The sequence below is a fragment of the Mus pahari genome, chromosome 1 (assembly GCF_900095145.1).
Source record: "Mus pahari chromosome 1, PAHARI_EIJ_v1.1, whole genome shotgun sequence".
In the NCBI taxonomy this organism is placed as follows: domain Eukaryota; kingdom Metazoa; phylum Chordata; class Mammalia; order Rodentia; family Muridae; genus Mus; species Mus pahari.
In genome coordinates this window covers 153,039,623-153,052,461 of record NC_034590.1, presented here as the reverse complement: position 1 = coordinate 153,052,461, position 12,839 = coordinate 153,039,623, and the positions used below count along the sequence as shown (strand labels likewise).

Here is a 12,839-nt window from a genome sequence, read left to right as displayed (position 1 = left end):
TTTTTTTTTTTTTTTTTTTTTTTTTTTTGGTTGGGGGCGGGAATTAAAGGGGTCTTGGAGGATGAGTAATGTGGCCAAGGCATTGCTCCAGATAGAGATGAGAAAGATGTCTGAGCAGCACTAGGTTTGGCTGTCCCTTGACAACAGGGATCCCAGCAGGTGTCAGTCTGAGAAAGTAACCTGCGGCTGGGGACACCTTCTCAGAGCTGTTTGGAAGCCATGGATGGTTTTAAAGTTAAACTCTTGAGGGAGGCTTCAGTGGATCATTGAGGGGTTCTGCCTCTTCTCTCGTCACCCCTCCTCTGCAGGATGCTGAGGAACAACCGTATCAGCTGTATCCATAACGACAGCTTCACCGGGCTGCGCAACGTGCGGCTCCTGTCTCTCTATGACAACCACATCACCACCATCTCCCCTGGAGCCTTTGACACCCTCCAGGCCCTGTCCACACTGTAAGTCTCAGCCTCGGAGGACAGGTGGGCTGGTGGCTCAGGTTGGGGGAACCCTGCCTACTACCCCAGCGGCAGGAGGGACTTTTTGGGTCTTACTTTTGAAGAGCATCTTCAGGGGAATCATGGATCCTTCTGGTTCTTTCTGCCGCTGGTTCCTTCTCTGGTCCTAGAAGTTGGTCACTTATTTTATTATTAGCTGTCTGGGGCTGTGTGGTCAGAAGAGGACCCTGCCAGGCTCACTGAGAATAGAAAGTGCCTTCATGACCACACACCCTGCCCCTTCCAGAAACCTCCTGGCCAACCCGTTCAACTGCAACTGCCATCTGTCATGGCTGGGCGACTGGCTTCGGAAGAGGAAGATTGTGACAGGGAACCCTCGCTGTCAGAACCCAGACTTCCTGCGGCAGATTCCTCTGCAAGATGTGGCCTTCCCTGACTTCAGGTGTGAGGAAGGTAAACTTGTGGGCTGTGCAGCAGGGATAGGGTAGGGCTTGCCTGAGGGGCTGGGCAGGCAGCACCCTAGGGAACCCTGGGGAGGAAATAGGAGACACTCTCGCTTGTTCCTGACGGATGTGTAGTGGTATATGTGCATTTGCATATGTGCATATATGTATATACATATGCATGTAAATACACATACACGCATACATATAAATACATATGGAAAACATGGATAGAGAAAGACAATAAATATGACCTCTTATTTCATCACACAGAGAAAAATATCATAACTCCTCAGTATTTTTTCCTTATGGAATTATGTTTAACCCAGAGACCAGTGCCTGGCTTCAGAGGGTCCCCATGTCTTTCAGACACAGTAGGAGTCCCCTGAGTTCCATTCCCCGCTTGTGGGTGACCTGACCATTCTGTGTTCTAGTATCCTGTTCCTCTGAGCCCCTTGTCCCTCTCTGTGCCTGCTCCTGTCTCGCCCTTCTAGCAGGTGTAGCCTCTCCTTCAGTTCTTGCAAGGGTCACCCCCCCCCCCGAGGTTCCTGTTGGAAGCAGACTTTCCCTGGGATAGCATAGCAAGTGTGTCCCTCAGGTGTCCCTGCTCTGAAGTGTCTCAGCATGTCCGCGGCCACGGGAGCCTTTCTCAGGCTGATGTTAGCTCTCAAATCCCTCGGCTGCTGGATGCCGTGTTCCTGTCTCTAGTCTGCATGCCCGTGTTCCTCCTGCTGTTCCAGAGCACACCCCTGCTCTGAAATCACCTAGCCAGGCCATGTGGAGAGGAGGGAGACCAGAGAGTCCCAACGGTCACACCAAGAAGGACAGCTAAGGCGTTTTTCTAAAGAAGATCTATATACTTTTCTAAGAACATTGTTATGTCCTACTTTAAAAATTTAAAAAAACAAACAAACAAAAAAAAACCCACATGGGACCATGTAGGCTGAGACAGGAGAATTGAGAGTTCAAGGCCAGCCAGAGCTCAATAGTAGGATCTTGACCCCCTCCCCCCAAAAGGAAGGATGGATGGATAGATAGATGGATGGATGGATTAATGGAAGGAAGAAAGGATGGGAGGAAAGAAGGATGGATAGATGGACAGAAACCACCAGATGGTTTTTATCTTCATCATACTGTGTTCACACACACATTTTGTGGTTTAATATTTATTGTTGTTAGTTCCTATTTTTAAGAATTAAAATACTGCATCTTGGTCATATTCTCTCGCCATTGCCTGGCTTTTGAGAGCATTGTTTTACTTACAGCAGTCTCTTTGAGGCTGGAATGTGGATCCGTTGGTAAAGAACTTGCCTTGCAAACACGAAGTCCTGACTTTCATCCCCAGAATCCATGTCTTAGAAAAACAAGCCATGGTGGTGTGTGCTTACAATACCAGCACCGGGAGGCAGAGATGGGAGGACCCTGGGGCTCGCTGTCTGGCAAGCCTAACCTTGGAAAGTTCCAGAATGACACCCAAGGTCATTCTCTGGCTTCTATATGAGTGCCCCCCACACCAAACGAATACACACACACACACACACACACACACACACAGAGACACACACACACACACAGACACACACACACGCACACATGTGCTAGTCTCCTTTTCTTTCAAAGACCATATACCACTATTCCTTAAGAACAAGAAAGAACAATCCAGAAGATAGAAAAATCACCCCTGCACGCCTCTGCATCCCAGATTCCCAGCACGGGACGGCCTCTGTGTTTCTGCAGTACAGTTTCCCAGATTCCTACTGTGTGCTTGCATGTGAGGACACATCACGAACCCTCCTGGTCTAGAGGGCACCACTGAGCCAGCCCCATAGCTTGGTATTTAACAATCCACCCCAGTCATGATCTTGCACCACGCTACCAGGAACCCCGACATAGATAACTCCTTCTGATCAAGTGTGATGCTCCCTTTAGAACAGCTTCCTAGGGAGGAGAAGGTGTGGGTGTTTCTTTGAGCTTTTGCTGCTGAGGCAATGGCCAGGAGAAGAGCATCCAGAGGCCGTCGGCCTGCAGCCCATCCCTATGCTGCCTTCAAGGGCAGGGAGCTTTGCGTAGTTAGCTGGATTTATTTAGCTCCACCATCTTTAAAAGGGGTCCATCGTAGCAAGGAGGCTGTGCCGGTGGCCAAGGCTGTGTCAGGGAAGAGATGCTGCCCTGAGGGTCCCAGAGGTTTTCCGAAGGAAACCAAGTCCCTGACTTCCTCCCTAGGCCAGGAGGAGGTGGGCTGCCTGCCCCGCCCACAGTGCCCCCAGGAGTGCGCCTGCCTGGACACCGTGGTCCGCTGCAGCAACAAGCACCTCCAGGCTCTGCCCAAGGGCATTCCCAAGAATGTCACAGAACTGTAAGTAGCCCAGGCTTACAATCTGTTGGCCCATGAGTCAGTGGGACCTGGCAGTGGGAGGAGACACTGACGAGTGGGCGTTGACTGACCAGAAGGAGAGTTAGCGTGGAAAGCTCTGGAAAGACGACAACCTTTCTCTTGTCCAGTGGTTCTCAGCCTTCCTAATGCTGTGACCCTTTAATACAGTTCCTCGTGTCGTGGTGACCCCCAACCATAAAATTATTTCCGTTGCTACTTCATAACTGTTGCTACTGTTGTGTATCGTAATGTAAATATCTGATATGCAGGATATCTGTCTGATACACAACCCCCGTTTTGACCCTGAAATGGGGTCGCGACCCACAGGTTGAGAACCACTGCCTTGGCCTTTTCTCTATAATCACCTTATGACAAAGTTGTGGTAAAGACTCTGCTTTTTAAATAAAGTACAACATTGCTTTCCCCCACCTCACAATGTTTGCCGGGAAGACATTGGTGATGTCGATAGACACAACCTCCGTCACCTGATCAGCTGTGGTCTCTACAACAAATCCTGAATATCCACCTCTCTAGTGAGACTTCTACTCCAGAAGCACTGGGCGCATAGCTGCCGCTGCCTAGTGGCCTCTCGGGAAAAGCAGTGCCTTATCTTTTCACCCTCGTACCAGCTGGGTGTGAGGTGGCCTGGCCCTCACTTCCCCTGCACCAACACCCAGCCTTGCGCTGCACAGGTTCACAGCTCACGGCGGCTGAGCTCCTGGGTGCCCGCGGGCGTCAACGCGTGTGACAGACACTCTCTCCTTCTGTGTTCTCTCCTCAGCTATTTGGATGGGAACCAGTTCACACTGGTTCCAGGACAGCTGTCTACCTTCAAGTATCTGCAGCTCGTGTGAGTATCCAGGGGTCTTGCGGATCCCAGGCCTGCCTCAGAGGCTAGGAGGACCACTGGCACCTAACCACTGTAGCTCCACCTTCCCAGGAGTCTCCCGTTTGTGGGCAGATGCTGTTAATGAATCCTGCCTCTTGCCCCACTCTTCAGGGAACTCCTGTACCCAAGAGCTGTTTTGCCATCTGGTGGTCAATCTCAGAATTGCATCTTTTCTGACCCCCATGGGTCGGACGGGCTGCTCTGCCCACACCATCTACCCAAACCTCGCTGTAGGCTGGTAATTATTGTTGCTCTGAGCGGTCCCTGCAAGGATCCAGAGATGAATAGAGGATGATGTGGAGCTTCTCAGTTCAACCTCTGTCCCCATACCAGATATAGTGCAAAGCAGCTTTCAGTCCACATACTATTTTTTCTTAGAGAAAAATCTGCTTTGTTATTACCACTTTTCTGCCCTGCGGGAATACTGGAAATAAAGCCCCTGGATAATGGTCAACTCCTCTTAGCTTCCCAGTGTAATTAGTACCTCCTTCAATCGTTTTTTTTTTTTTTTGTCTGCATATTAGCTAGAGTCTATCAAAGAAGTCCAGAGGACATGCCGTCATAGTGTGTGGCTTGGCGCAGAGCTCTGGCCAAGTGCAGCGCGGGTGGGTCAATGTTAGCCTGAGAACTGCTTTTAATGAATTTGCTCTCAGTGTCAACCGAGACCTGTTGTTGGCAGGTTTGTTCTTAGACAAGGAGCAAGGGTAGAAATTGGCACGCGGCTTCTTTCCTTCGAAAATGCTTTGCTATGAAAGCTGTGTTGCCACTGGCTGGCAGCATTCATTGAGAGGCCTGGCCACTTTGCACAGCACTGTGAGGATTACAGCACTGTGATGTTCCAATCCGTCTGTCTTTGCTCGATGACCAGTATGCTCGGAACACTTCAGTGGCTGGTGTCAAGAAAGAGACTTCATTCTCCAAGCTTGCCAGCCTTTCTTGTGGTCTAGCCTTTGCCAGTAGCCCAGATCTACATGAAGAAGGAAGGACAGAAGGACAGAGCAGGAACGTCAAACTAGCTGCTCCTGTTAGGCTGCCCTGCCAGCATGAAAGACTCCACATTCCCATCACTAGGAAGGAAGGGGCCTCTAGAAATGGGATGGAGAGTTGGGATTCTGTAACAGGAAGGCTTCCCGGGTACTGAAGGAAAGGCACACTGTTAATATTTTTTCAGAGCCAAGAGCTGCATGCAGGGGGTGTAGTGGGAAGATCAGGGGGCCCCTAGGTCATGGATCTCCCTTAGGTGGTCTAGGGAGGGTATAGAAAAGGCTCAGGGTGCAGTGGGGTCCAACACAGGCAGCTGACGATGAGGCCTTAGATGGAAGGATAGTGCGGTGAGCAGAGGCTGGAAACTGAAGAGAGGAGAGACCACATGTGGATGCTGGCTTGATACAGGCAGGAACTTAGGGAGAGATAGCAGACGGGGAAAGCGATCCAGGACCAGGCCACAGCACCAGGGGTAGGAGGCAGCAACAGCCTCAGCCTCAGGCTGCTGGGCTGAGGAAGCACCCGGCCGAGCGCTGCTGAGCTAAGGCACCAGGTAGAACAGTGCCCTGGGAAGGAACAGGCTGGGGTCCTAGGGATGGCACCAGCAGCTCAGGACAGTGAGGGCAGCCAGGGGCATCACTGAGGATAACCAGAGAGCACTGAAGGAGTGCAAAGCTGGGAACTTTTATGTGGTCCTGAGGCTTGTGCCCACCAGGGATTAGAAGATGGGGCCCAGGGGAGGAGGACACAGACAGAGTCAGGGGAGGTGGAAGGGTGTATGAGAATGGCCTCCGTACCTAGCATGGCCATTTGTGAGTTAATCACTCTGAAGACTCCAGCTTGTTATATGTAAAATGGGATCTCTCTCTCTCTCTCTCTCTCTCTCTCTCTCTCTCTCTCTCTCTGGTTTTTCGAGACGACAGGGTTTCTCTTTATAGCCCTGGCTGTCCTGGAACTCACTTTGTAGACCAGGCTGGCCTCGAACTCAGAAATCCACCTGCCTCTGCCTCTCAAGTGCTGGGATTAAAGGTGTGTCACACTGTCTCATAGGTTTGGTGGCTAGTGTTCGAGCCACAGAGAAGGGGCTGCTGATTCTGGTTGGTGGACGTTGGTTGGTGCCCTCAGAGGGCACTTCTATTACAGAAAGGGTCAGGAACCACTGTATCTACAGTGGGGAGGGAGAGGAGAGGCTCCAGACGGCACCCAGGGGCAAGGCCCTCTTTCTTTACTGATGCTCTTGCTCCTTTCCAGGGACTTGAGCAACAACAGGATCAGTTCCTTGAGCAATTCTTCCTTCACCAACATGAGCCAGCTGACCACGCTGTGAGTGCCTGCCAGCGGGGCCAGGCGGGCGGGTGGGTGGGCAGGTGGGCTCAGGAATATGGCTGTGCTGGCATCACTGGGATCAGGTGCAGATGCCCCTTCCCACCAGAGAGGGGCCTGAGAGCCTACAGACTACATGACACCCAGCATTTGGCCATTATCAAACGTAAAAACAAAAATACAACATACTTACGGCAAATATAAGCAATGCTGGCTAATGCCTGTGGCCAATGGCTTGGCGTATTATAATAGCCAGCACGGGGTGTCTCAGCACACCAGCATGGCATTTTCAGAGGGTCTGATCTCAAAACAGTCCGAGCTGAACACAGCCCTCACAACCATCAATGGTAGAGTGGGTAAGGAAGGTGTGGTGCAGGCTTCCAGGGATCCATACATAGGCATGAACATGGCTAGAACCCCAGCTGTCACCACAGGAGCTGATCACAAGGACAGAGTAAGGAAAACAAGCCAAACCTAAAAGTCTCTTCCAAATGAGCTAACAAATGAGCTAACCCTTGAGTCACACATCTTGTGCTAGGACCTGAGGACTTTCCCAGGTGAGACTTAGATCAAACCTGAAACCTGAGGGCCAGTAAGGAAAGGGCCCAGCTTAGCCAGCTTGTAAGACCAGAGTATGAGCAGAGACCAGGAAGGACCAAACTGGGTCTCCCGCTTGCATCTATGGGTCAGCTCATGCCCACCCTCATCTTCATGACAATCTGGTGACTTGCCCACTCTTCTCTGGAAAGATTTAACTGTGAGTGGGCTTCCGTGAACCTATGTGGTGCTTCGGGTCCCAGGTCCCAAGTTCCTCCAGGGGCATTTGGCAACATCAGAAGACATGTAGTTGTTATACTGTGGAGGGAGGATGCTGCTAGCGCAGAGTGGCCAGAGGTTGGGAGGACCACAGCCCTTCCTCATCACCATGGAGTAGCCAGAGATCGGGGAGACCACAGCCCTCCCCCAGCACCTGGAAAAGCCCCACAGCCTGGAGCTGAAAATAGTGCTGAGCTTGAAAAACTCGACTAAGCGATCTAGCAGCCATGAGGAATGCAGTGGTCTTTCCTCTGTTGTGGGCAGTTCCCTTCACTTGGATTTTTAAAAAATAATTCTATGTAGGTATAATTAATATGCAACAAACATCCAATATTAAAGCATAGACATTGATAGCTGGGAATGATGACGCATAACCCCAGCACCAAGGCAGGGAGATTGCTGCAAGTTCAAGGCTAGCTAGAACTAGATAGCAAGACCCTGTCTCAAAAAGAGTACAGATTTTGGCCAACGTTTTGATAACCACAGCACCAGGAAGCCCTCACCACAACCTGAACCTCTGAACCTGGTCAGAGATTCACTTTGTTTGGTGAGTTGGCACAATTACTCTGAGATCCTTCCACGTATTGCTGGTTCCTTCCCTTGATGCCAAAGACATGCTCTCCGGTCCGTATATCTATCACAGAATCAGCTCCCTCACCAGTCTGCCTGTCTGCCCTTGGTGGGTTCATTTATGTAGAATCTTTCATGGGTTAGCATGTGGACTCTAGAAACACAACCCTAATACAAATACTGTTAACTAACTTAATAGCATAACCCTCAAAGCCTCAGCTTGCTCACCCATAGGATGGGTTAGGAATAGTCCTTCATCCCTGCCTTAGCTTATTCCCTCCTCTCTGCAGGATCCTCAGCTACAATGCCCTCCAGTGCATCCCTCCTCTGGCCTTCCAAGGACTTCGTTCGCTGCGCCTGCTGTAAGTCTCTCCCAACTCATTCTTCTAGGAGACCTACCCATGACCCATGACCCAAGACCTACCTACCCACCCCCCTGGTTGAGCAGAAATAGTCCCAGGTCTGAAGCCCCAGCAGGGACAGTTATATCCAATGATGGGAGCTGAGAATACTCTTCGTTCAGATCCTTTATAAAAGGCATGCTATGTGTGGGAAATGAGCCAAGAGGTGACCATCACCACAAGTTGAATTTGTGTAACTGTTTATGATAGGGGAGGAATGCCTGAGATAAAGGAGTCTTTTGTTTGCATAAGAGACTTCTGTTCAGATTTACAGTGTTTGTTTCCAGAGAGCTGTGAACTTTTCTATGGGTTCTCACAGTGAAGTTTTGACCAAAACACTCTGTTGTGTCTGTTATGATGACTCCTGAACCCATCAGAATCAAGATGACATTCCTCCAGTCCTAATTTATAGCTGGCTATGTTAATCTTCTTGCAAACAGCCTATCCTGCCTCTGTCTCCAGGCTAAGAAAGAGGACCTGTGTGCCTACATTTCTTATTTATGATATAAACTCAGTACTGGGACTATTTAAATGGCAAAATCAGTCTTCCCAAAGTACAAGGGCATAGCACGGCCTAGCTGGACTCCTTTTCCCTTTCTAATGTCTGCGGGCTGGAGATTGTCTCCCTACTAGCAGACACTCATATGTCCGTTCAGCAAGGGCTAGGATGGTCCTCTTTTGGGCATCCCATTCCATCCCTGGAGCTGCCTCCAGTAGCATCTTCTCTCCTCAGGTCTTTGCATGGCAATGATGTCTCCACCCTCCAAGAGGGCATCTTTGCAGACGTGACGTCTCTGTCTCACCTGTAAGTAATGCCAGCCCAATTCTCTGAGCCTTGTTGAATTTAAGTAGCACCTGGAGCCTGAAGGAGGTCCAGCTCCTCAAACCCACCAGAACATGATGCCTTTATCTTGATACTGAGTCTGGGAGCTTTCCCCAGACCCCTTCTTGACCCCTTACACACCCAGTAGTTCACGGGGACTATGAAGGAGTACAGGACATTAACAGATGGTGGCAAGCATTTATTGGTTGCTTGTGCTGTCACCTGCTAGTGTGACCTCCCCTCTCCCCATAATGATCCCATAACACGGGGGGGCAGTGTTTCCTCATTTTACCCATAAGAATACAGTTAGCATTTCTGACTTGCACACCGAATGTGTTAAAAATTACCAAGTGTTTATTTTTATGTTATATATATATATATATATATATATATATATATATATATATATATGAAGAAATGGATAAGCCAGGGGCTGAGGAGGGTTTTCCTCACCTTAGAGATTGGGTGTGTGCAGAAAAGGCACCTTCCTGGTGTTCCTTGGCGTTTCTTTGGCTGTGGCATGCACATGGACTGTGAATGGGTGGCTTTGGCTCTTTATCTCTGAGCCTGCTCCACTCCCAGGACATGAGTGGGCGGGTATACATAGATCAGAGAACCTTGGTATCCCAAGTTTCTCTCAGGGTCCCCTCAATCATCTTAGATGTCCCTGGTTCTGAGAATCACCTTTCCCATATTTTAATCTGTAAAGTGAGAGTGATCTTTAAAAAGGTATTGCCTTCATATATGTGTATATTTTAGGGAGCTTCTTCTATGTTAGGCTTCCATATGACCTCTCAAATTGTCCTTAATTGTAGCTGCCTCTCCCAGATTCTCTCCTAGTCTCATTTTAATTCCCTATCCCAACTTGATCCTCCTGTTCCAGTCCCTGTCCCCTATCCATAACTACATATTCTATTTATATTTCCTAGGGAGAGCTGTCTGTCCCCCCTCATCCCCACATTACCCCAACTCTGTGTTTCTATGGATTGTAGTTTGTTTCTCATTGACTGAGCAGCTAGTAGCCACACGTAAGAGAACACATACCATGTTTGTCTTTCTGGGTCTGGGTTACCTCACTCAGAATGATTTTTTTTTCTAGTTCCACCCATTTCCCCATGAATATCATGATTTTATTTCATTCTTTTTAAATGGCTGAGTAATACGTCACTGCAAATGTACTACATTCCCTAATCCTTTCATCTGCTGGGGGACATCTAGGTTGCTTCCATTTCCTGGCTGTTATGAATAGAGCAGCCACGGACATAGTTGAGCGAGTGTCCTTGTGGTAGGATGAGGGGTGCTTTGAGCATATGCCCAAGAGTGGGTTAGCTGGATCTTGAGATATATTGATTCCCATCTTCTTGAGGAACTGCCATATTGATTTCATGGCAGCTGTACAAGTTTAAGTTCCCACCAGCAGTGCTCGCCTTGCTCCATGTCGCCAGCATTAGCTGTCAGTTGTTTTATTGATCTCAGCCACTCTGACAGGTGTAAGATGGAATCTCAGGGTCGTTTTGATTTGCATTTCCCTGCTGACTCGGGATGTTTAACGTTTCTTTCAGTGTTTCTCAGCCATTTGCAATTCCTCTATTGAGCATTCTCTGTTTAGAGCTGCACTCCATTTTTTAATTGGGTCGGTTTGTTTTAGTTCTTATACTTTGCATGTTAGCCCTCTATCAGATGTGTAGCTGGGGAAATTCTTTTCCCACTCTGTGGGTTGCCACTTTGTCAGGATGATGGTGTCCTTTGCCTTAGAGAAGCTTTTCAGGTCCCATTTGTTAATTGTTGATCCTGGTGCCTGAGTGAATGGCATTCTGTACAGGAAGTCTTTTCCTGTGCCAGTGAGTTCAAGGCTGTCCCCCACAGATTTAGACAGCACATGTCCTAAACGAACAAACTTGAAGCTGTCATAACCAACTTTGATCCTATAGCTGTCTTTGGGAGAAAAAGTGCTATCAAACCCGAGGCCAGATCTATTCTGTAAGAAATCAGTTAAGGTCATTTGTCTGTTAGCCAACCATCCACTAATGTTAGTTGAGCTTTCTATGACCATAGCAACACACCTGAGACAATCAACTTCGAAAGAAGAAACATTCATTTTTGCCTCACAGCCTCAGAGAATTCAGTCCATAGTTGGTGAGCTATGTTGCTCTGGGCCTGTGGTAAAGTTGCACATCATGTTGGGAACATGTGGGTGATGAAGTTTTTGACCCCATGATAGTTGGGAAGAAAGGAAAAGGCGAGGCCAGGGTCTGAACTATAGCATATCCCATATATCTATCAGAAGACATGTGCCAGCTCAGGTGTCTAACCTGCAGTCTGATGCCAAAAGGCTATGTGTCTCTGTCATGGCTCGTGCCACAGCTTGCCAACACTGTCCCTTCATTGCTACAACCCTGCATTTTGCTCCCTTTATGCTGCTACAGACTAGAAAACTGTATTTCTCAATGTTCATTGAGAAGTAGGCGTGAAAATTTAGTAGAAATGATTCATTACTTCTTGCCACACCCATACGATAAAACAGTGAGTAGTTAATGACCGTATGGCACTGTAATCTGTATTCAATGACATGCAGAATAATTAATGTGATGCAAATATGGTAGGGCCATGCATAGTAGTTTATGCCTGTGCTCCCAGCACTGGGAAGATGGCAAGTTACAGGCTACCTAACGGGACGTCTCAATGGACGGAAGGAGGGAAGGAAGGAAGGAAGGCGGGTAAGCAGGAGGGAGGGAGGAAGGAAGGAGATAAAGGAGGGAAGATAGGAAGGAAGGAAGGAAAGATGGAGAGAAGCAGGCAGGCTGGAAGGGAATATACTCAAATGCAGTTGATTCTATTCTAGGGTGGATGGTAGTTTTCTTCCGGCATTCCTTTGTGCTGAAGGCTTGAGCCCTTCCCATGTGCTTGGCAGGCCTCACTCAGTGCTGACTGACACAGCAAGTAGTTTTGGTGACTAGTGTGTGACCCAGCTCTGGAGTTAATGGCTCCTGTTTCAGGGAACCACTTTTACAGCCTCTGGCTGCAGGGGATGAAGATGGCACCGCACACATAGAAATGCATGAGTGGGTTGGGCAGGTAGAGGGTTTTACAGCTTGAGAATTATTCTGACCGCAGACAGGAGAGGCTGTTTCAGGCTAGGCTCCATTAATAGAGCGGGCATAGCAGACTACACAGCTAATGTTTCAGTGCGCCCGAGTTACACTAATGACCAACAACACGGGGCTATTTATAATCTTGCTGGACGCCGGAATGTTCCCAACCCACAGTCTTTCAGGCTGGAAGAGAGCCTGGCTGCTGGCCTCCCCAGCTATGTCTCCCTGGGTCCTACCCATTCTCCACTTCCCGATAAACTCTCAGTTGTCTTTGCTTTGTAAAAAGGTTAACTAATTAGTAAATATTCTGAGACTGGATCATAGTACATAGTTAGACTGACCTGAAATTTCTGGTCTTCCTACCCCAGCCTTCTGATTTTATTTCTTTTTAAAACTTTTGATTAAAATGTGTAAGTAAGTTATGCCAGGCATGGTGCAATGTGCCTTTAATCCTAGAACTCAGGAGGCAGAAGCAGGTGGATTTCTGAGTTCGAGGCCAGCCTGGTCTACAGAGTGAGTTCCAGGACAGCCGGTGCTACACAGAGAACCCCTGTCTCAAATAAAACAACAATAAACAACGAGAGAGAGAGAGAGAGAGAGAGAGAGAGAGAGAGAGAGAGAGAGAGAAGAAGAAGAAGAAGAAGAAGAAGAAGAAGAAGAAGAAGAAGAAGA

At 48.7% G+C, this 12,839-nt stretch overlaps 1 protein-coding gene across 2 annotated transcripts in view; it reads left to right on the top strand.

Moving 5' to 3' along the window:
- The window catches only part of Slit1 (slit guidance ligand 1), a 143,989-nt gene that overhangs the window by 110,269 nt on the left and 20,881 nt on the right, over positions 1 to 12,839 (top strand). For both annotated transcript variants that reach the window (XM_021209708.2, XM_029534854.1), the window contains exons 19-25: positions 309 to 452; positions 739 to 905; positions 3,119 to 3,251; positions 4,051 to 4,119; positions 6,394 to 6,465; positions 8,142 to 8,213; positions 8,986 to 9,057. In XM_021209708.2, the coding sequence (XP_021065367.1) occupies positions 309 to 452; positions 739 to 905; positions 3,119 to 3,251; positions 4,051 to 4,119; positions 6,394 to 6,465; positions 8,142 to 8,213; positions 8,986 to 9,057 (729 nt within the window). The remainder of the gene's footprint in view (positions 1 to 308; positions 453 to 738; positions 906 to 3,118; positions 3,252 to 4,050; positions 4,120 to 6,393; positions 6,466 to 8,141; positions 8,214 to 8,985; positions 9,058 to 12,839) is intronic.